This window comes from Rutilus rutilus (genome assembly GCF_951802725.1).
Source record: "Rutilus rutilus genome assembly, chromosome: 10".
Classification (NCBI taxonomy): domain Eukaryota; kingdom Metazoa; phylum Chordata; class Actinopteri; order Cypriniformes; family Leuciscidae; genus Rutilus; species Rutilus rutilus.
The window spans coordinates 34242085-34267405 of NC_140215.1; the positions used below are offsets into that span (position 1 = coordinate 34242085).

The 25321-nt window shown below is 39.6% G+C and overlaps 2 protein-coding genes across 2 annotated transcripts in view; one reads left to right on the top strand and one right to left on the bottom strand.

Annotated features, from left to right (window-relative positions):
- pde11a (phosphodiesterase 11a) overlaps positions 1-6208 on the top strand; it is a gene marked incomplete at its 5' end in the record, with an annotated part of 85906 nt that extends 79698 nt beyond the window's left edge. Inside the window, one exon of the mRNA XM_084421231.1 lies at positions 23-6208. The remainder of the gene's footprint in view (positions 1-22) is intronic.
- Positions 6209-11686: 5478 nt separating this feature from the next.
- agps (alkylglycerone phosphate synthase) overlaps positions 11687-25321 on the bottom strand; it is a 49292-nt gene continuing 35657 nt past the window's right edge. The window contains exons 15-20 of the mRNA XM_084421232.1: positions 24900-24969; positions 23090-23151; positions 22477-22566; positions 20854-20953; positions 20465-20522; positions 11687-14892 (exon numbers count right to left, since the gene is read on the bottom strand). Of these exons, the coding sequence (XP_084277358.1) occupies positions 14771-14892; positions 20465-20522; positions 20854-20953; positions 22477-22566; positions 23090-23151; positions 24900-24969 (502 nt within the window). The 3' untranslated portion in view covers positions 11687-14770. The remainder of the gene's footprint in view (positions 14893-20464; positions 20523-20853; positions 20954-22476; positions 22567-23089; positions 23152-24899; positions 24970-25321) is intronic.

Sequence of the window (25321 nt, forward strand, 5' to 3'; positions counted from 1 at the left end):
TTTTTTGCCTTTCTTGTTATAGCTGATGTATTTATTCCAGGATCAGGGGTTTGTGCTCTTGGCGATGCTTGCGATGCAAATCCGCTCCAGCGCTGTACTCTGTGCCTTGGTAAAACCCCCATGATAATGCATGCATCGCACACATCACAGTTCTCTCTAGTTCATACTTTATCATCATGTTTTTTTCCTCAAGTCTTGGGCCTGTTTCACTTCACGCAGCAAATCAACGGCATCCGTCATGAAAAGTGAAAGTTCTGTCGTTTACTCACACTTGTGATGTTCCAGGTATGACTTTCTTTCTTCTGTGGAACACAAAAGATGTTTTGAAGAATTGTACTGGTCGCTCTTGTCCATGTCGTCAGAAGAACACAAAAGCACCCTTAAAGCCCGTTCACTCCAAGAACGATAACTATAATGATAGCTATATTAGCGTCCACACCAACGGACAGTAACGTTCTGTTGATTATAAGCACGTGCTGCAGTTTTGTCGTCTGCCGCTGTAAATGCTCATGCTCTTTAAAGCAGGATGGATTCTGATTGTCAATGTTTTTATTGTTCATCAGCTAAAAAAAACAAACTTTTTTTTTTTTTGCACAAAAATTGTTGTGGACAATTTTTACAACTATATCTTTATCGTTATAGTTATCATCATTGGAATAAACAGGCCTTAAAAGTACTATAAAAGTAATTTATATAACTTGTGTGCTACATTCCTGAAGCCATACGACAGCTTTGTGTGACTGCCTGCCGATGACCGTTTCATAAATGATGGCAGTTATTAAAGGAAACACTTAAAGTCCCTGTAAAGTCAAAATTAAGTATGTGTTCTGAGTTTGTCACACCACAGAAACGTGTTATTAGCCACCCAGCCAAATTTGAATGACAAAAAAAGCCAGCAAGTACATAAAATAAGCTATCAAAATCTTGAAAAAATGAGCAGTAATCTCTGCTCTCAAACGCTGGGGGCGTGTCCGCTGGCTGCGCTGAAACCACGCCCACTCGCGGGAAAGCTGCCGTCGCCGACTCGCCACACTCAACTGTCACCTCTACAGCCGGAATGGATGCTCCTAGGTTTTACAAAGCCATGTTCGAGCCTGGACTAACGTTACCTACTATAATTATAACATAAGCACACAAGGCAACTTACACTCATTGGTGGGCTCGCACTGCCGACGATGGCACCAGTTGTCGGCGCGACGGGAGGATGATTTGGTTGAGGAATGAGGAAAAATGATGAAGTTTATAAAACTATCCCGTGTAAAATGATCACTACAGAGGCGGGTTTTGGCGGTGATCCTCAGCTGTCCATCAAGGTGGCTCTTCACAAAATTAATCCACCTCTTCTTGATGTGATCGTTTTTCGTAAATTTAAATAAGGACACCGATCTGTTTTGTACGTGATCGCATCCAGGTAGTACGCATTTCCGTGACGAAGGCATAGCTACCTAGCAAACTGTAGGCTGTACTAGTACTGACAGTAACTCGCGATCGGCAAACTGATATGAATGTGCTATATTGTTAGGGGAGGGGCAGCGTCAGGGGATCCAGTGCGTCATCAAGTAGGGGCGTGTCCAGGAGCTCAGGGGCTTCAGTGCGTCATCGAGCCCCCGTTTTAGCCCCGCCCAAAAAATCCGGAACACAGCAATGGTGAAAAACTGTTTAACGGTCTAACTCGACAATTCAGTACTTCACAGTTCACAGTCTTTGTAATATGTTTTAGTAATACATTTCTAACATTTCTAATGTGTTTAGAATTTTTTTTTAGAATTGCCTTTACAGGGACTTTAACGTAGTAACCCTGAAACTCAGAGCCACAGTTCTGTGACGTAGACGAACGCTGTGAGTGTGCTGTTGCTGGAGTGAAACAGGCCTTCGATTCCCTGGCTGTTTTAACCTCATGAAGCAGCTCAGACTAGGGCTGCGTCTTAAATCACACACTTCCCAACTATATAGTTTGTGAAAAACAGTATGTGACAAGCGTAGTATAGTATTCGAAAAACAGCAAGCGAGAAGTCCCCGGATGAGCTTCTACTTCCAGTGAGATTCTTAAAGGTGCAGTGTGTAGATTTTAGCGGCATCTAGCGGTTCGGTTGCGAATTGCAGCTAACGGCTCAGTCCACCGCTCACTCCGCCCTTTCGAAGAAGCTACGGTGGCCAAAACAGGACAAACATGTCGTCGTCTGAGACAGCAGAGAGTGGCCAGTCAAGCAACGAGGTTATTTTACAAAGATAGAATAAGAAATTATATTTACTTAATTATTCAGTAAAACGATGTTATTGCGAATATTATTGTTACTTGTTCATCATTGTGTCAGTGTTTTATTCGCTGACTTTAGCTAGTTTTTTTTTGCATACAACAGTTTTCACTTAACGTTACATTGCTGAAGTTGGACTAACTTAAAATTGTCCAGCAGAAAACAGGCAACTTCGCCGTCGTCAACATTTTTCCTACATCAGCATCTTCCATCTGGAAAAAGCCACACCGATGTTAATCCGGGATTTCTGCCATCGTCTGTCACGACTTCGTCTGACTGCATCATGTTTTCTTTTCTTTGCCGACAAAGATTGACCCTCTGATGGCTCTTGTGCAAAATAATACATGTGGTCCTCCTTTTGTTTAAATTTCACTACTAACGTTACTACTTCTACTTCTTCTTTGTGCGTATTCAACGTAGTGACGGTGCAAGTTTCCTCTAAAAACACGAAACGACGAAACGCGCTCTGTAGAGAAGTTTGTCCGTTTAGGGCCACTGTAGAAACAAAATGGCGACTTAACGTGTAAGGGGACCCGCGGTGTGTGTAGATACAAATGGCTCATTCTAAGGTAATAAAAACATAACGGTTCATTAAGTAAGGTCTTTATACACCACTCAAAACATAGTTATGTATATTATAATGCATTTCTGACGGTAGATCCTCATAAATTATACACACTGCACCTTTAAGTGTGCATTCAATGGACACTTTACTATCCCATGAGGCCACGGGAGAGGAGTTATGAATGGCAGGGAAGCGTTGGTCACGTGACAGTGACAACATGGTGGACATAGTCCGTCTGGATTTTATGCTGCACACATTCATACTATATTTAATGGTCACGAGGTAATTACTTGTTCAAAAGAAGTACCTACTCAGAGAGTGTGTGATTTCAGACGCAGCCGTGGTGTGAGAGAGCATCTTCATCCTCTCATCTCTGTGTACTGGATTACCTCAAACCCAACTTTACTCATCACAGGCCCACACACACCCTGCAGATCCACACAGGACTCCTGCACATCTTCCACCCCCTTGCATGTTTGGTTATTAAATATTTTGTCAAATTTTCAGCTACTATAGAAGTGCATTACTCTCTTCCACAGAATTCCACTGCTTTTCCCATAAAATGTGTGGGAAATGTCTGCAGATCTGGACCGACTACTAACTTCAGACTGCTTTTGTCAGTCACCTTTTTTCATTAGTGATCTTGTGAAATTGTCAGTCTAATCTGAGACATGTATGTGCCTTTACTAAGTGAAAAAATCTTCTTCGATACACACACACGCATTCACTTCATCCTGTTCTCATCCCCAGCTGGATGAATCGAGAACATCTCCAGTCATATGTTTCACCCCAGAAGGGAAGAAATAAGAAAGCCTAGATTTGCATAGAGGACAGAAAGATTTTTTTGCATTACAACATTTTCCCGACAAGCACAATGTGTCCAGATGTTGTACTTTTGCTTTTGTTTGTAATTCTCATTATTTTTGATGATTCTATTTAGATTCTCATTATAATACAGTTATAAGGATCATCCTGTCTGGTCACAGTTATCATTAGTATTTATATTTTTAATCTGAATGCTTAATAATAATAACACACAACAATAGTAATAATATAGTAATTACAGTAAAGATTTTTTCTTTTATTTCATCATGATCATTGATTCACTTTTCATTTCTTTGTGAGATTCATCAACATACAAAAGCACAGTACCATGGACATTTACCAGCATTACATCCAGCTGGTTTATGGATATTTCATATTCAATAACACAGTACAACTGTTAAATTCAAGTTCAGAATGCTTTTTCCTTTAGGGTTTCACTGGTCATCACAACTCGGGATGTCTAACACCACATTTGTCAGGTTTATGTATGACATACAAAAGTTCACAGTTGGAGAAAATCTTCCAAATATCTTTAAATCTAAATGCAGATTCTCTACACAACTGGATGCTCATTATCCATTCTTTTTATTTTCTGTTTTCCCGAGTGAAGGGACGAATTCTATAACTATACCGTAGTATTTTGGGAAAAGAAACCCTTATTTGGGTTGTCATGGATGGACTGGCTGTAGGGAGAAACTTGTGAGCCGGCTTTCTAAGCTAAATTTATATACTGTAAGACGTAATTATACAAGTTTTTAAGTTGCTGTTCATTCATTTACTGTGATCAGACATGTACTATGATAAATCTGCACTTCCAACACTCTTAGAAGAGAAGGTTCTAAATGGAATCTTACAGGGTTCCGTCAGGCACTTCATATAGAACCTTTTAGGAGATTCATTTTATGGATTTACTTCTGATTAATTCATTTGGTTTTAACTGATCTTTTTATTTTGATTAAAGGGGTCATGAAATGGATTTTTTATTTTATTTTATTTTAATGTTCCTTTATAATTTTTATAATAGGTTAATTTATAAAGTTTTTTTGCACAAACAAAATGCAGAAAAACAATTATTTTCAACCCTCATTCTGCCCCTCTGTCTGAAATGATCAGTTTTAAAGCGCGGCTCCTTTAAAACTTGTCAGTAAACGACCACTGTTATGATTGGCTAACGTCATTGCATTGGAAACAGTATCAACGCCCTCTCGCTATTGCACGCGAGTAAGTGTTTTGAAAACATTATCCATATAAAACCATCATTTACAGACAAAACATTATGAAATCCTTTAACTACGGTTTGTGATGCAGCTGCTGTCAGATCCAGTACAGTTGCTGCTTCATCTGTCAATCAAAGTTTCATTGAACTCTCCATTACACTGTGCCTCGTTCACAAAACAAAACGCTTCGAACAAACATATAATCCTATAAATAACATTAAAAAAAACAGAGACGGAAACGAGACGTTTAAACTGGATGAAAGCAAAAGTATGTCAGAAGCTGAACACACATCTCTATACTGTCTCAGCGTAGACAGCGTCAGTGATTATAATGGCTTCTGTTTGCTTTTGACGTGACACTCACATCCACTGTAGGCAAATGCCAGCCGTTAAGTGGGCAGAGCCTATAATGCGATGATGTAAAACTATTCGTCGATGTCTTGCTCAGGAGGCGGGCATATGCAAATGTTTTTGCGGATGTGACATCACAGCTTGATTAAATAAATGCTCTGATTATAATGAGGCGGATGTTTTGAGCTATGAAACTTGCAGGATGCTTTAATGGCACAGTGTCAAAATATCAAGGCAAATTTGATTTCTCATGTCATGACCCCTTTAAATGGAACGGATTAAACAGCTTGCAAACATACTTTATAAACTAGAAAAAAAAAATGCAATAACCTGTTAAACGAAAGTATTAAGACATTTCATCTAATATAGAACCTTTTTGGCATAAAATTGAGTCAGGAACCCTAGAGTTCTGAACAGAACCTCACTGAACCTTTTGTCCTAAGAGTGAAGTCTCCCTCCACCACAGAAGGGCAGCTACAATCCACATATAACCACACATATTTACCTGGATCAGAATCTTGTTTTCTTCCCTGTCTCACGCTCCTTCATGTCCTGATTTGTGTCATATGTGACTGCACTTTGATAATGTGTTGTGGTTTCGAAAGCCTCCTCGTGCTGCTAAAAGTCCACATGCTCTCGGGAAACTGAAGATAAAATGCCAATTGATGGAGAGTAAAATTGAGTTGCATGAAGAAGTGTCTGAACAGTCGAGCTGTAATAAGATTCACCCGTACTTCATTATTCAGTACTTGATTTATTGTACCTGCATGAAAGCAGCTGTTGCATCAGTGGGGAGGAATACTTTCATATTGTGTAACTGCATTATTCCGAATGTTTTACATTATTCCGAATGATTTCTTGGAGAATTGGCTATTGCTGTTACCACTGTTGGACTCTTCTCTGAGGCGTTATGTAAGTGATGAGGCTGTCTTGAATTGTCTTGTTCTCTTGGTCCAACTCTCCTTTTTCTGGAGAATCCTGAAGCATGATTTCTGGAAGTGTAAACTGTCCGATTCAAATAAACGTGCTGCTAGTAATAATGAGTCGGAGATTTCTGCGATTAGTCTGGAAAATGCAGGTGTAAACTTCACGCAGTTGGTCTGACATTAGATCACTGAACTAAATCACATTTGCTTTGCCTGTATAGAGCTTATGTAGCTCCGCCCCTTTTCAGCGCTTCCGGTTTGTGTTTCCACAGCATGAAGGTAAGATCTTACAGATTTATGAATGAACCGCTCGGTTTAAAATCTTCAAACATTACAATGATCATGATAACTTTCATTAACTCTACAGTAAGTAAATCCACTTCACCAGCTAATTACTCTTCAACAGCGATGCCATAGAAATATACAGAGCTTCCGCAAAAATGGAAAATTGTAAAGATCCATTCTAAAGAACTTATACCAAAGACTCTGTGTGCTTGTTTCTCTGGCACATAATATAAAGATTTATCATTTTTAAAGTCCCCCTGTGGTGAAAATCCAGCTTTTAATGTTGTTTATATGTCTATGTGGTGTTTTTAATATGCTTTAAGACAAACCATGTGTAAATTCATAAGTCGACACCATTGCTGAGTATTTTCTCCTTAAAACTGCAGTGAACCAATCAAATTGTCTCAAATTGTAACGATGCGGTTGAAACAGGAGGAAGCAGGATCCTCGTGCAGCAGTAGTCTTTAATTAAATAAACTCAAAACTTGACAAATTCAGACTCGGGAACAGAACAACCAACATACAACATCTCACAACTCACAAAGACTGAACTAGACACAGGGCTTAAATACACAGGCAAACAAGATAACAAGGGGGCGTGGTTAATCAGAGACACCTGAGGAGACTAATAAACAAGAAAAACTACAAAGGACTACAAAACATGGCACAGGACAGGAAATGACAAAAGTCCACACAAGACAAGGGGAACATGAGACAGGAATCGCTGGTGTTTCTGACGTCACAAACTACCTTGTAACCAATCAGATCAACGTGTGATCGTCAACGAGTGGATCTCTGAGCTGAGTGAGTGAGTGGAGGCGGGGCTCATTTGCATATTTATAGAACCGCGTAAACTAAATGAGGCAAGTGTCGATTTACATTCAAGCTACAGTATATTAAGCCATTAAGACATTTTTTTCAAGAAAAAAAAAACGCTTAAATGTGTCATTTTGGTGATCAAATATGTGTTTTAAGGGATACAATTATTGACCACAGGGGGACTTCAGATTTTAAATGTTCATTTATAAACCTGTAAAAACAGAACTAACCTGAGTTCTGATGTCGCTGATAAGATAATCATTCTGTTAATGATAACTTATAAAAAAAAAATAATAAAAAAACAGTTCTCAATTAAATAATTTGCATGCTTCAGAGTATTTTTGTTGTTGTTGCTCAGATCTCAGATTGTAATGTTGTGATTCATCTCAGAGTTGGATGGTTTGTTTCACAGCAGCTTCTATGCTGAAAATGATTCAGAAATATAAAGGCAAGGCTGCGATGAAACTGCGGCCCTGCAGCACTGCTCATTTTAGACGTCACACTAACCTGACACACATAACTCAGGTCATGAAGCACAAATGAGTTCAGTTCATTAGTCAGGTGTGATCAGATGTGTTGCATAAGGAGTAACATCCCAAATGTGCTCATGGGCTCATCCTGTAGGACAGACAGACGCCACTCAACAGTGACACCGTGTGGTCATATTACACAATGATCTGCAGCTGAAAACCTATTACAGAGACTGTGAGTGTCCATAGATTACAATAATTTTAAACCAGTGCTCAAAGTGGAGGACAAATACCCACTATGCCACAACGAGCCCTGCCTGTCCTAGTGTGAAGCTGTCACAGGCACACTTAGGACAAGAGCACTCGTGCACCTGGCATTGAAGGAAGGTTCAGACTATAAAATCTCATGAATGTGTGCGGAGTGGCCCAGTTGCATCACATACTCCCTGGATAGGGGCCCCTGAGAGGCTCTAGAGGACGCCATTCCTCTGGTTGAATGAGCCCAAGGCAAGATGCACACCGGATAGGCCAAGGAAATAGCCTGAACTATCCTGTTGCTGATGGTCTGTTTGGAGGCCGGGAGCCAGTGTGCGAAATACCCATCAATATTCAGGGGGGTCGCCATCTCCTGATTGTTGCGCAATACCGATCAAAATTTTCTCAATATGCAGTAGTCCTATAACATTACAATATTTCATGGATGCAAGCCAAGACAATCAGTCTACAGCCTACATGACAACACACACACTTAACAATGTTTGATAATCCGATATGCTATAGTATTCGTAAAGCAACACTGACATAGGAGGTTGCATTGGCTAAAGTTGTTTGGATGCACGTTGTTTTATAACAAGGAGAGGCAAAGTTGTGCATTACAATGCAGACAGGACAATAATTGGCACCAATCTGGCACACTTACAAGAGCAATCAACTGAATAAATGGCAGGTATCAGTGCGCTTGCAAATGAGAGCCTGCAGTATGACCGATCATGATGTGACAATATCAGCCTGCATTTTGTTCGCACAAACAGCGCAAACGGCACGTGACAGAAAACAGACCGACTGAATAACACTTTCATTTAAGTAGAAAATCTCAAATGAAGATTGTGGATCTCCAGCTTACTTGTCTGTGTTTTCACATTTCAGTCTCGTCTTTTTTTGGGAAAAAAGGTCGTCAATGTAAATTTTTCGGCATAGTTTTCGTTAACGAAATCAACACTGTTGACAACATTATATTTTATTTTATTTTTTACAAAATTTGAGACCCCCTTTAAAATTTGAGACCCCCTTTGTTGGGGGGGCCCAATACGGACCCCCCCCCCCCCCCCGTATTTCGCACCCCCTTCTTGGGTGACCCAAAATACACCAGCAAATGGTCCTACTTCCACCATCAAGAAGACCGCTGAACATAAATCTTGAGAGCTCCGACAAGGCAGAGCAAATGAAGTCTCTCGTCATCCGCCATCTTGTGAGGTGGAGGATGGCATGCCTGCAGAACCGTAGACCGTGCCACATTAGAAGGCACCTTAGGCACATAGCCCGGCCTGCGATGCAAGATAGCCTTAATATTTCCGGAGGAGCAAACTCCAGGCACTCCGGAGATATAGAGAGGGCCTGAAGATCTCCTACTCTTTTTAGAGAAGTGATCTTCGAGAACCACCGCCAGATCCCATGTGGGAACTCTGGTACGAGCCGCAGGTCTCATCCTCCAAGCCCCACGGAGGAAACGTACGACCAGCTGATGTCTCCCCAAAGGCCCATCACCCAGAGGAGTGAGGAAAGCCACAATGGCAGCCACGTACACTCTGTGTACTCACCTTGAGTGTGGACGGGGTAAGACCAGCAGAGAAGCGATCTTGAAGGAACTCCAGCTCTGAAGTCACCAGGTAGTTAACTGGGTCCACCTCACGCTCTCTACACCAAATGGTGAAAACATTCCATTTTAGGTCGTACAATTTCCTCGTGGAGGGAGCTCTGGAGCTGAGTTTGGTCTCGGCTACTCCTGCTGACAGGCCAGCATCTCGGTACTGTTCCCCTCAGGGGCCAGACCCACAGTTTCCATAGCTCTGGCCAAGGGTGGAACATTGAGCCCTTTGCCTGCGAAAGCAGGTCCCTCATGATGGGAATCTCCCATGGAGAGACTTCTAGGAGCAATACTATGTCCGAGAACCATACTCAGGCCGGCCACAATGGGGCTACAAGCTGTAGACAGACCCCGTCGTGACGGACCCTCTCCAGAACTCCGGGGAGCAGAGTGATGGCGAGGTGGGCAGCACCGGGGTCTTTAGGGATGACGCAACGTCGGGCTAACCAATGGCTCTTTCACCCGAGGCATCATCCCATAACCAATATTCTCTCTCCCCACGATCTTGCTGTAGTCTACAACTGGGGGGTTGGACAAACGAGAAGTGTGTAGCTTGTTCCACGATTTACACAACTCATTGTGTAAATGGGGAAAAAATGGTAGACCCCGGCGATGAGGTTGCTCTGTGCTGCAGGAAGCGCTCGTCCTGCTTGCTTTTTGTTTGCGCTTCCTTCCTTTCACGTGGCCAACTAATATTTTAACGGTCCACGGCGCGAGAGACAGCTTCCTGCCTTCCTTCCACGGATCTCTGAGCGGCTGTGAGTGAGTGGAGGCGGGGCTCATATGCATATTCATAGAACCAATTATTCTAAATGAGGCAAGGGTGTAGAGTTACATTCAAGCTATTTAAAGGCATGAAGTAATTGATTTCAAGAAAAAAACATTTAAATATGTAATTTTGGTCAAAGATGAGTTTTAAGGGATAACATTATTGACTACAGGGGGACTTTAAACTAAAATTTTAGTTGATACAAAGAAAGAGATTAGTTTATTCAACAGAAACTCAACATATTTTGTTATTTAAACGTTTGTTAACCTAAGATGATTTTAAAAAAAAGATGTGAAAAGTTGTGATAAATCATAAAAATACATATGTTTTACAGTGCAGTGACAGACATTTAATACACTAATTTAAACTGCTGATCAGAGAGACAGAAACGGAGAAACATCATGTCATTATTTCGTTCTACTAAATGACCCAGCAGCTGATTGTGACATGTATAGCCTTAAGAGTAGAGATTTGTGGTTTCTGATGTCCCTTTGAATTATAGTAATTGATAGATTACAGATGTTCTGCTATTTATTAAAAAAAAAAAAAAAAAAAGTTATTTTAATATAGGGCAGATTAAACATATCGCCAATCTAGACAATTACAGTAATATAAGGTTTGTCTATATTCTACATTAATATAATGAATATGATCAGGTTAGTTACAATTATTTGAAATGTAATCAATATTCAGGGACTGACTTGATAATGTAGAACCTCTTGTATATATTGTATTTTTCCACTTCAAGCACAGTTTTAAATACTAAAATAATTAAAATCACATTTCCAGATTTCTTCAGGGCCTCCACTCTTTTTAGCCAATGGAAATGAAAGATTGAGTCGAGTTCATTGTGTTTTTGGACTGGCTTTTCTAGGCCGTGTGGTCTGGATGTCTACTAGTAGGCAGTGAGTTTGGAGCCATCAGGAAGTGGAAGTGTGCTTTAGGAACTGTTTACAGCTGGTTTTAAGATGAGGTTTGGTCGATCGGATCACAAGTGGACGACACTAAATACAGGAGTAAACGGGGTCTAAAATGTTTTGAGCTTGTCCACTTTCTACCACTTCCAGAGTTGAAAACACATTCGACCGGATTGTTACACATAGTGTAAACGCTCATGTGTTTGAATGTGTTCAAACAGCCACAAAAGACCATCTACTGATCTAATGAGTGAACATTACGGGAAGTACGCTAGCCGGACGGGATTTAAACTGTCGGCGGAAGACCCAAGATTGGTTTGAAGATGAAAAGCGTTCCCGAGGCAAGGCCTCTGATTGGACAGACAGAATTCAACAAACCTAATAAAACATTTCCAATAATAACAGAGGACACAAGATCTAAAATGTTCTGACATGTTAATTTATTGCACAAACAGCTTTGACAAAAATGTACTCTGATATTAAACATGACCAAGAAATTTGAGGGAAAGACAAGGGAAACTTTCATTATATTTCAGTTAAAATCTGTTAATACGGTTGTCGTTTTTCTTGAAGTGACGTTAGATGATGAAACCATTCAGGAATCAACCCGAGGGGCAGCGAAACCTCCTCTAGATCCTTCATTTTGCGTTTCAGCAACACAATAGTCCAGAAGCAGATGGATTCATAACACATAAAAAAAAAGCTCCTCTGACACTTTATAAACGGCACGAGTGTCACGTGGGAACCGGGAGAGAGGATCTGCAGGACATCACAGCCCTGTTTGACAGGACGTCTGGAAATAAAGACCCTGCCAGGCTGTTGGATTGTTTGTTTAGGCTTAAATGTTTTACAAAAGTGCCACCGTAGTAAAGTGAGACGTCTGAGCCTGTTACACAGGCCACGCACTACTTTAATCTGATCTTCATCCAGCAGTTTAGTGTCTGAGCGGCGTCCACTCGGGATTCAGGAACAGTTCACTCACAAATAAAACTTCATCATCAGGTCCAAACATTCAAGCCTTCCAAAATCGTTGTGAAACACAAAAAGGCAAAGAATGTTCATGCTGGGGTTTGTTTTTTCAGTATGTGAAAAGTAACATGAAAGCATCAGACTTGTCGTTTGCAATAGAGTCCTGCGGGAATGACGGCCAAACCCGGAAATCTGGTTCCCTCCAGATTTTCCTATGGGGTTTTTTCAATTTACGAGTGGAATAATACACGTGGTAAACATAAATTGACGATACATGGACGTTAAACTGCACACACACTCACACACCAAACTGCCTTATCTTGTTACTTACTAGAAACATACGTTTTTTAAAACAAACAACTTCAAAATGTGCGTTTTCGATATAATTTATGTTGTAGAGCAAAACGTCTGTAAGTATCGTAAAGTATCGTATCGTATCGTATCGTAAAGTTTTGTTTACCACAGACGCATTTCATTAATTAATTGAAAAACCCTGTTATAAAAACCAGGAAAATCCTTCAATAACATCAATGACAGCAAACAGCAGTGTTTATGCGTCTCATAACTGGTCATGATGCGGCCATTTAATGTGCAGAAATGCGAATGAGATTTCAGAGCTTTGGCGAATGGGGAAGTTTTTATCTGTAATGTCAATTTCAGAATGTTCCTCAAACAAATCAATACCTTGGGATATTGTTTGGACTACTTTTGATCCTTTTCCTGTTTCTCCATGGTCTGGAAAAGAGCAGCGTGAACATTCTTCCAAACATCTCTCTTTGAGTCCCACAGATGAGGCGACATGAGGGCGAGTGAATGAGGATTTTCTGTTTTAAGTGAACCATTTCTTTGAAAGAAAGCTTCTCCTACATATCATCCACGTCAAACCAAAGCATAACGGACTCTCAGAGTATAATGAACCCAGATGCATTCTGGGAAATCGACAACAGACGAACGGAGGAGGAATTCTGACAGGCGTATTTTTTCCTCTAAAGTTGAGTGAACGCATACAAATCAAAGCACGTAACAGTCACATATAATGTTTTAGATCCCAGTTCAGATCATCTCTGGCTTTTTTGCATATGTTGTGTTAAAAAAATACAATTTATCGTGATGGATCTTCGGTGAACATCCTCTCCAAACCGTGTGCTCGTGTTTATATACAGGACACACAGATGTGTGTGTGTGTGTGTGGCTGAAGCAAGTCTGCAGTAGAAGAGATGCTGACAGTCTTTGGCAGAAACACAAGGAGAGATTTGATACAGATGATGGAATCAGTCAGAGCACAACATCTCTGTTCAACACACACGTTTACAGGCTCAACACACACACTGCACCTCGTAAAAGAGTCGATCTCACAAAAACATGTCTTTCCCTCCAGAATCAAAAGACAAAAACAACACTGTACAATAAGGTTCAATAGATTAGTTAATGTTGGTATCATGAACTAAATAAATATATCATAAATATACGATCCTTGTTACCTCACATTAATTCATAAAGCATTTACTGATGTTATAATGTTTTAAAAATATATGTAAGAATGATCATTTCTGTATTGTTCATTAATGTCAGCTAATGCATTAACTAATGTTGGTGAATAAAACCTTGTTATAAAGTGTTAAGAATAAAACTTAAGCAATATTAGGCCAATTTCCATGACAGTTATGCATAATCTATGCAAGCTCGTTTCCACCACAAAATGAAAAATAAAAAAGGTAATTGTGACTTTTTCTCTCTCAATTCTGACTTTTAATGTAAGAATTGCGTGACAAAGTCATAATTGCGTGTTATAAAGTCAGAATTGCATGATTTAAACTCGCAATTGTGAGATAATTTTCTCAATTTCTTTTTAAATGTTTTATTCTGTGGTGGAAACAAGCTTCCATAATATTCCCTCATTCTCATTACAGGAATAATACTTTTAATTACCATAATTAAGTTTTTTTCATATTTGCTTGAAGTTTGGTGCATATTTTTTGTCCAAAAATTCATAATGGCTGAAAAAAAAATTGGCTTTATGTGCTTTTTTTTTTTTCCTTTTGATTTTAGAAGTGAAATACAATTGGGACATTTTTCATGAGATTCACCCCTCCAAAAAAAAATGACACACACAGTTTATTGAGCGGAAGAATAGAAAAGGCAAAAGTACAGTAAGGAAGAGAGGATAATAAAACATTGAGTCACCCAGAAAGAGGAGTGTCAGACAGACAGACAGACAGACAGACAGACAGACAGAAGGCACACTGCTTTAAAAAGCATAATTCAGTCTGCTAATGTAAGTAACACAACAGTAGTGCCAGACACAGACCTCACAGTCTCAAAAACCTGTTCAGTCAAGGGAAGACCGGCGAGAAATCAAGTCACGTGATCAGGAGGAGCCCTGCCACCTTACTGAAGAGGAGGTCAGAGGTCAAAGGTGATGCGGTTAATGAGAAACAGAGGAGTGGTTTATCGTGTTACTGTGCGTGAAAGACGGGAATATGAGGTTTAAATCAAATATGATTAGGAGATAATAGAAAACGCATGAGTGTTGCTGAATTACAACAGGTTTCTGCTGCCAAAAATGTTCTGAGGATCCACAAACTCCTTCACCGACTTGAGCACGCCGAGCCCCACGCCGGACACGCTCTCTTTCATCCATTCCTTCCGGAGCTTTCCCACTGAGAGAGAGAGAGGGAGAGAGAGAGAGAGAGAGGTTGGATGATGGATGTTCTGCGGTGGGCAGCACTGCTGAAACGCTGAGATGTTTTGCATGATGTGATTTATGGAGAGCAGCAGACTATCAAACTCATTATCCCTGAACTCCCAGAGGAGAGAAACTACAGCAGCACAACTCACATTCTGTCTGTCTGTCTGTATGACTGTCTGTCTGAATGTCTGACTGACTGTCTGAATGACTTTCTGAATGACTGTCTGTCTGTCTGTGCCTGCCTGTCTGTCTGTCTGTATGACTGTCTGAATGTCTGTCTGTCTGTCTGAATGACTGTCTGAATGACTGTCTGTCTGTCTGTCTGTCTGAATGTCTGTATGACTGTCTGTCTGAATGACTGTCTGTATGACTGACTGACTGTCTGTCTGTCTGTCTGTCTGTCTGTCTGACTGTCTGTCTGACTGTCTGTCTGTCTGTCTGACTGTCTGTCTGTCTGTCTGTCTGTCTGTCTGACTGTCTGTCTGTCTGACTGTCTGTCTGTCTGTCTGACTGTCTGACTGGCTGTCTGTCTGTCTGTCTGAATGGCTGTCTGTCTGACTGTCTGTCTGACTGTCTGTCTGACTGTCTGTCTGACTGTCTGTCTGTCTGTCTGTCTGACTGTCTGTCTGTCTGTCTGTCTGTCTGTCTGTCTGAATGGCTGTCTGTCTGTCTGTCTGTCTGTCTGTCTGACTGTCTGTCTGTCTGGCTGTCTGACTGGCTGGCTGTCTGTCTGTCTGTCTGACTGGCTGACTGTCTGTCTGTCTGTCTGTCTGTCTGTCTGTCTGTCTGAATGGCTGTCTGTCTGTCTGTCTGTCTGTCTGAATGACTGTCTGAATGACTGTCTGTCTGAATGACTGTCTGAATGACTGTCTGTCTGTATGACTGTCTGTATGACTGTGCCTGCCTGTCTGTCTGAATGACTGTGCCTGTCTGTATGACTGTGCCTGTCTGTCTGTCTGAATGACTGTGCCTGTCTGTCTGTCTGACTGTCTGTCTGACTGTCTGTCTGACTGTCTGTCTGACTGTCTGTCTGACTGTCTGAATGACTGTCTGTCTGAATGACTGTCTGTCTGTCTGCCTGACTGTCTGTCTGAATGGCTGACTGTCTGAATGGCTGACTGTCTGAATGGCTGACTGTCTGAATGGCTGACTGTCTGAATGGCTGACTGACTGACTGACTGACTGACTGACTGACTGTCTGTCTGTCTGTCTGTCTGTCTGTCTGTCTGTCTGTCTGTCTGTCTGAATGGCTGTCCGTCTGTCCGAATGACTGGTCCGAATGACTGTCCTAATGTCCGTCCTAATGTCCGTCCGAATGACTGTCTGTCTGACTGTCTGTCTGAATGAATGCTGTCTGTGTGTGTGTGTGTGTGTGTGTGTGTGTGTGTGTGTGTGTCTGTCTGTCTGTCTGAATGAATGCTGTCTGTGTGTGTGTGTGTGTGTGTGTGTGTGTGTGTGTGTGTGTGTGTGTCTGTCTGTCTGTCTGTCTGTGTCTGTTGCTGTCATGTTCAGACTAAACTCTATCAAACATATACATCAATATCAGCTAAACAACTTTATAACAACATTTTAAATTATATCTTATAAATTGATACTAAATAACCAATCATTAAAACTGCTATTCATAAAATATGACATGATAAAATGATATGAAAACTGATGGTTGCCAGGGCGTCGCTGTTCTGTGTTGAGGTAATCAATCATGTTGTTATGTGGTTGTTAGGTTGTTGCTTACTGGCCAAACAAACAAACAAACAAACAAACAAACAAACAAACAAACAAAGATATAAAGCCTTTAAGCTGAAGACTAATTTCATGATATGGGCGATAAATGGCTGATATTAACATTCTATACCATTTTGTTAAAAGTAAATAAAAATAAAATCCTCAAATCTTAAATATTTAAAATGCTACAAGTGAATTAGGGCATCACAATATTATATTGTAGAGTGTGAAAATGGATATTAATTTTGAAATTTGCTAAAGATTACTTTGAACAGTGTTATTAAATTGTTTAGTCAAGATCATTAAATTATTGTAATTAAAACATTATATCATTATAGTTTTTGTTTTTAAAAGATGAATCAAGTTAGATTAAGGAAAAAATCTGTTTTATTAAATATTAGATTTAAGTGTTATTAAATATTCATTATTAATCCATTATTATTATTATTATAATCATTACTGCTATTTAATCATTATAATTAATAAATCTGGATGGATGGATGGATGACATATGAAATATGATATGCTGGTCCCTAGATATAATTCACACCTTCATGTATCTATAAAATGTTGTTTTTTTAATTGAAATAATCTGATAATATAATACAAGAATTGAAGAGAATAGAATAGAATAGAGTTATGATTTCTTTCTCATATCATCAAATCAATGACACATCCTTTTATGTGTGTTGTGTCAATATAATCCCACACAGCATATTTGTCAGAACAGCAGTTTAGAAAACCTCGACGTCTCTCATTCTGTCTCTCACATGCTTACTATGATTGATAAGCGACCAGACGGCGTTTCGTCATAATACGTTACCGTATGAGAAGGGGGCGGAGCTTAGGGTCAGGGCAGATCGCTATTGGCAACCGCCCAACCCATGCATATGCAAACAGGTCTAGTGGCGACAGAGCCAATCATCTCGCATGAGAGAACAGAGGGCCGGCCCACCGAATGCACACGAGCCAATCACGAGCGGCCCCTCCTCAAACACCCAGCGGTGTGTGTGTGTGTGTGTGTGTGTCTCTGCTGGGCGACAGACAGAAACAGAAGGAGGCATGACTGCATCATTGCCTCCATCACGGAGATAATTTACACATCTATCATCTCGCCATCAGCTCTCTCTTTCCATCACTATCCTGTCACTATTCATCTCTCATAACCACTTTCACACAGCTGAGACATGCAGAAACTACAGCCAGGGACAAAAGCAGAGGTGTGTGTGTCCAACAATGGCTGAATAAAGAGGAAGAGCTCAGGAGTGTGAGTGTGTTTGAGGCTGATGCTCTCGTATAACCCCTGCTCTTCACCTGCACAAACACACACACACACACACACACATGCTGTTAGTGTTTCCTCAGGCGTGTGTTCACACATGCTGTGCTCAGAAGATACGTTTAAGCATGTCTGCGTGGTGTCAAACAAACAAACCCGAAAAACAAAACTCCTACTGCGAAGACCAACAGGAACTCTGAGAATCCGGGTCACGGCACCAGAAAAAGCATTGTACTTTGGAGCGGTCACATTAGTCCAAACACATCACTATTACTATACATGTAGGACAACTGAGGGGATCGTTGTTCTGGACAGCACTGGAATATTTTATTCATTTTAGTGAATCACTTTGTTTGGATAGTTCCTTTGAATGAACATCCTAAACACACAAATGATTCACTGATTCATTTGATTCATTATTTTCACAATGTACTCTGAAGCCCTTCATTTTTTGCAGTGAAATAAATGTTCAGTTAGTTATGTTTGCTGAGTTAATTTGGATGGTTCATTCCAATGAACACACAAATGATTCACTGATTCACACAAATAACACCCCCTCCCCCACCACAAATAATTCACTGATTCATTTCAGTCATAACTTTCAGAATATTCTTGGAAGCTCTTCTTTTTATAATGAAGTAAATGTTTAGTTAGTTCTATCACCTAGGGTTGCTAGGTTAAACTTGGACAGTTCATTTCACACAAATGATTCACTGATTCATTCTCGTGTTTTGTAGTGAAATACATTTTTAGTCAGTTCTGTTTGCTAGGGCATTATTAAACTCAATCTCCCACCAAAGTTATTCAGTCAAGTGACTGACAAATGCTTTGCAAATCAGTTCAGGTTATTTCCACCCAGACCTCCCTCACTAAAGGCTGTTTGTACGGTCTCTCTTCAACTCTTTATCTCTAGCAGAGCAGCACATCTATTTTAACGTGTTCTTTCAAGGCTCAAAGGGCATATTTTTGTTGGTTTAGTTTGCTTAGATGCGTACACACGGTCAGTGTGCAACAAAGGAACCGTGCGTGTTTGTGTTTAGAGCGAGTGGAGGTCTGGCAAGCGTGTGTATTCACAGCTCTGACCCGTGGTAAACACAGGTTAGTAAACTGTGTGTTTCTCTCCTGCGCCCTCCCACCTCGCCAGCCCAGACAACATCTGTTTTTCCAGATACACACACACTCACTTCATTTGTCATGCTGTGATTGTGTGTAGACAAAAGGGCCTGTCGGCAGGCAGATAGTACTGCAGTACTGCTATTAATCACAATTACAGAGAACTACCCCCCCTCACACACACACACACACACAATCAGCATGGCTTTCTTTCTTTTAGATAGCGGTCATGAAAGTTTATAAACATCAGCTCACCATTTCCTCTCTCATTTTAAAGGTATAGTTCATTCAAAATAGTGTTAGACAAGTCTAGAATTTGTTCTTCTAGTCTAATGCAAGTTAGACTGTTTCACAAAAATAAAGACTGACTTTAGACCCAAAAAATTAGACACCTTACCCCCATGCTAACTTAGGTCTAAGACTCTGTTAACCTTGGCAACCAGCAGTAACAATCAGTTACATTACAAACAGCCAAAAGAAAAGGGAAAATGGCTCATAATTTAAACATTTCTTCTTGTTACTACATTCTCCGCTAAATTTCCCAAGTAAAATGTCCTTGTACCAGTTATACTCCTCCAACAAACACATATTCTCCGCTGGGGTAAACTGCACTGAGCGGTTGAATGCGCTTACTTGATCCGCCATGTTTTTTGTTTTGAAAAGTGTCTTATTTTACCCAGAATGCATTGCAGTGTAGTCCTACTTAAGATAGTCAGAGTCTTAAGTGCTTTGTGCAACGGTCTGAAGTCTGACTATCTACTATATCTAAGCCATAGTCAAAGTCTATCTTTGTGAAACCGGCCCCTGGACATCGTTTCAAATAGACTTTATTCTCTCTCTTCTGTGAAATAAAAGATGTTATTTTGCATCTAATCTTTGAATGATTAATTCACAAATCGGACTCAATGATCAGGTCTCGGCATTAAACAACTCTTTTTATATTCTTTTCTTACTTATTTTTAACTTCAGAATTGTATCTTTCGCATTCCACAAAAAAAAGAAAGAAATCATTCAGTTTGGAATGACATAACAGTCCGGAAACAAAGTTTTAGAGTGAACTATTCCTTTATCAGTCCATTTAAGACTCGACCCACACAGATCTCTCTCTCTCTGTGTGTGTGTGTGTGTGTGTGTGTGTGTGTGTGTGTGTGTGTGTGTGTGTGTGTGTGTGTGTGTGTGTGTGTGTGTGATTAATGAGTCTGGTGACGTTTAGCTAGCAGCAGGCTGACGGTAATGTAGATAAGTCATGTGTCTCAGACCCACTAAACCAGGACAAACCCCCGACCCCACCGCTACCATTCTCTAAAGCTGAATAGTGGAGTCTAGAAGCTGAGGTGTGTGTGTGTTCGGTTTAGCAGAGCTTAGAGTGAGGGAATAGATTCTTTTATTTCAGATGAGTCACGTGCTGCTGTGTGGTGTAATTCACCTCCATGGTGGTGAGACAGACTTCCTCCATTGGCAAGAATCTCCTCCCGGGCCGCATGCTACACAACAGAAGCAAAACAAGACGTTAATCATTTTTAATATTTTAAAGAATCATAATTATTTCATTTTTGCTGCTCTGATTGGTCAGATGGTCCAAGTCTGTTGTGACTGGTCTACTCTGCTCTGATTGGTCAGATGACCAAATGATTCATTCGAGTCTTTACTTTTAAATTGTTCTTGGATGCCCTTCTTTTTAGTAGTGAAATAAATGTTTAGTTAGATCTATCAGCTAGGGCTACAAGGTTCATTAGCTCTCACTGGTAAATATTGAGACATGTTGTGTTAGTTTAAAGATCGATGGCTAATCCTAACCTTTCTTGCTGTCCTTACCTCCACTTTTTCGTAGACATGAACTGGATCACTCAGACCCCGGTAATTAAAGGCAAAATAGAAATACACACAAGCACCTGCATCATACGTCTGTGTAACTCTGGAGAGAGAAAAACAAAGAGAAAAACATAAGTTATGATGCTTTCAAGTCCATCCAGGGAAGACATCCACCATTTTATACTGACACCTAGTGGTGTGGATGTAGCCATGATTATTTTTATAAATACTTTAAATATTATTTAAAGGGATAGTTCACCCAAAAATGAAAATTCTGTCATCATTTACTCACCCTCAAGTTGTTCCAAACCTGTATGAGTTTCTTTGTTCTGCTGAACACAAAGGAAGATATTTGGAAGAATGTTTGTAACCAAACAGATCTCGGTCCCCATTGACTACCATAGTATATTTTTTTCCTACTATGGAAGTCAATGGGGACCGAGATCTGTTGATTACAAACATTCTTCCAAATATCTTCCTTTGTGTTCAGCAGAACAAAGAAACTCATACAGGTTTGGAACAACTTGAGGGTGAGTAAACAATGATAGAATTTTCATTTTTGGGTGAACTATCCCTTTAATTTTATAATATACCTTTTTATAATAATACTGAGTGCACTTTCAGGGGCCATAATTACACTAAAATATACTCATGTATAATACATCAAATCTAGCCATTGATTTGAAGTTCCTATAAATGAAATGCTATTGCTAGTCACATTATTATCCATCACTTAGATATTATCCAGGAAGCTTTATAACAATTCTTCATCAACAGTACACAAAAAGCATACAGAAATTGTACAGCCCATTTTTACAATCATGATACTAATTTACCATCAACTAAAGATATCTATATCTATAATACATGCGTTGTTTGCTATGATTTCTTTATTTGTCACAGCAACTCAAAAAGTCCAGTTTCAAATAAATCCAGCTTTTCCCACTGGTAATTACGACACTGTGATGGCCGTCATAATTTCTCTAATTTTGCTCAGTTTTCTCATTTTGCTCCGGTATATACACCTCATAATCACTTATTTCTGAGAGGATGAGGAGTGTTTGATGTTTCTATAATCAGTAATCTTGATATTCGTCCTGCTAAAGCGGATTTACGGCTGCTGTGGGGTTTTAATGACTCGAGAAAAGCACAAAGAGAAAGTGAGAGACACTGACATGTTTTCTATCCAGGCCCTGCCTTTGTGACCCTTGACTTGGAGACAAAGTAAGTTTAAGTTTATCTGGTTTTGCAGAGGTTAAATGGCCACATCAATCATGTCTCGCGCAGCTGGAAAGCAAACGACAGGAAATGAATGGCTAGGAAATGCTCTTCAGCCCCAAACTCCCTCTCTCGCGGTGTGACGGACGGTAAAGGTGAGATTACAATGAACACAGACTTCACTAATCAATATATTAAGCTATGCCTCTAGATTTTTACATTTACTGAATAAAATGTGAGCAGTGCTGGGTTATACAATAGTTGCCACCGCCATGCTAGGGTCTTGTGGGTAATATTTTTAGTGTGCTGCTCTTGAACACTAGTCCGGATGGTCGTTAGGCGCCTACTTATGGACGGCAAATCAAAGGTCAGGAAGATAGACGTGTGTGTGTGTGTGTGTGTGTGTACCTGCATGTGGACAGCGGAGGGAACTGAACTCCTCTCTCCTTACACTCTCTTACAATCCTCTCCTTCACATTCCTGCACAAGTCCAAAATCCTGAAAGAGAGACAAATAAAAATAAAAAAGATAAATACTAAATAACGTGTTGTCAAGAGTAGACAAGAGTGGCCAAAAAGTCACCTAATCACTTTTATTCTCAAATAGTCAAATTTCAGTAATTAAACCTTTAATACAACAAAAATGTAAGTATGGGGAAAACCATAAAAATACAACAATATAAAATCACAACAAAATAATAATGAACAAAAACAACCACAACAACACAGCACTCTAGATTCTTCTCACTCTGGACAATCACTCTATCCTGGGATGTATTTAAACTGCATGAGTTCACATGAATTTTGCTTTTAGTTCATAATCTGTGTTAATACTAAGAGCCAAAATTCCAGGTTCACGTGAAGTCTGAAAGTTTTTCCTTTACTTTGTGTCCTCTTAACCTTCCCACCTCCACTAACGCCTCCAGACAGAGACAACAACGGTGTTAAAGAGAGCGTGGAGAGCGTGGGCGATCAACAGAGAGAGCACAGTGCAAAACAAGTGATGCCTGACCATCGCTTACCTGTCCCAGGGCACAGACGTCTCAAACGACTCTCCCATCACGTAGTAGTCCATTCCCAAGTCCTGCACACACACACACACACACACACTTAATCTCGTTCATTCAATCCCAGCATACATTTAAGAACAAATACAGTGCTATGCATAAGTTTAGGCACCCATGCTAAAGTTGACTAAAAAGAGGAATAAAAAATCATCTTTTGGAAATTGAACTTAATGCCTTAATTTAAAAAATTAGGAAAAATCCAACCTTTAAGGACACCAATTTTCTTTGTGAATGAATAATGTATCGTAAATAAATAAATGTTCTTCCTTAAAATACAGGGTGCATAAGTTTGGACACCCCTATGTTAAATTCCCATAGAGGCAGGCAGATTTTTATTTTTAAGTATTTTTTTTAATTTTTTTTTTAGGATACTATGCATCCTGATAAAGTTCCCTTGGCATTTGGAATTAAAATAGCCCCACATCATCACATAGCCTTCACCATACCTAGAGACTGGCATGGGGTACTTTCCATAAGATCATCTCTCAATGCAAATCAAACTAGCTTTTAGGCTAACTGAAATAAAACCATGCCAATCTCTAGGTATGGTGAAGGCTATGTGATGATGTGGGGCTATTTTAATTCCAAAGGCCAAGGGAACTTTATCAGGATGCATAGTATCCTAACATTTTTTTTTTTAAAAATACTTAAAAATAAAAATCTGCCTGCCTCTATGGGAATTTAACATAGGGGTGTCCAAACTTATGCACCCTGTATTTGAAGGAAGAACATTTATTTATTTACGATACATTATTCATTCACAAAGAAAATTGGTGTCCTTAAAGGTTGGATTTTTCCTATTTTTTTAAATTAAGGCATTAAGTTCAATTTCCAAAAGATGATTTTTTATTCCTCTTTTTAGTCAACTTTAGTATGGGTGCCTAAACTTATGCATAGCACTGTATATATATGTTCGGAGATGCATTTACAAGGATAGTGTACAGTCTGCTGTATCATTATCTCAAAACAAACCCTGACGGGACAAACAGGACAGCTGACGTAATGCAATCAGTGCTTGACCAATCATAGTCAAGTATTATATAACAGATATATCACACTATCATTTTGTTCACAAGCAGCCATAAAAAAAAAAAAAATTAAAACAAATAAATATATATAAATATATATATTATATATATATATATATATATATAAATAATTCTCTATATATAATTCAAATGCTCAGGGTCGGTAAGATTTTTTTTGTTTTTAAAAATTCTCATTTACTTGATCAAAAATACAGTAATATTGTGAAATATGACATAACTTTAAAAGTAACTGTTTTCTATGTGAATATATATATTAAAATGTAATTTATTCCTGTAATCAAAGCTGAATTTACAGCATCATTACTCCAGTCTTCAGTGTCACATGATCCTACAGAAATCATCCTAATATGAAGATTTGCTGCTAAAGAAACATATATGAGTATTATCAGTGTTGAAAACAGTTGTGCTGGTTCATATATTTGTGATACATTTCTATCAGGATTCTTAGAAATTTCAAAAGAACATCATTTAACTGAAATCTTTTGTAACATTATACATGGCCTTAATGTAATGTTTCCATACGGAATAAAAGTATATTATAAAAAAAAAAAATTCCATGACTTTTTGACCCATGGCACTCACACCCATGTGTTCCAAAAAAAAAAAACCTTGCCATCGAAAACACACATTTAGGGTTATATATAAAAATATAAGTTATTTGTAGTTGCATTTTGGTGTATTTTGAAGTGTTGAAATGAAGGGGATTCATAACACACCCGTAGATACGCGATCACAAACGTCAGCATGTAACCCCTCTGACCGTTGTCCTCTCCTGCTGCCAGTCCCCTAAAACACACACACACACACACACACACACACAGTAACAAAACAGAGTACAGGTCATTGGGACGTGAAGAGGAAAATCATATATTATCAGCACTGTCAATGTTGCAAGAGAATAACCATCAAGGCGTTTGTGGTCTGGTGAACATTTCCCATATGGATACACACATGCACACAGAGGCAGTGGATCAATAAGGTCAGCTGTGGGATCTATCCATTCATCCCCTTCTATCCATCACAATCGGCCTCTAATCAAATATTCTCAAAATCAAACCAACCTTTAATGCTGAAATCATTCAATCTGTGCTCTCTTTTCCTCACACACCCATCACTGCCACTGAAAGAGCCGTGATGA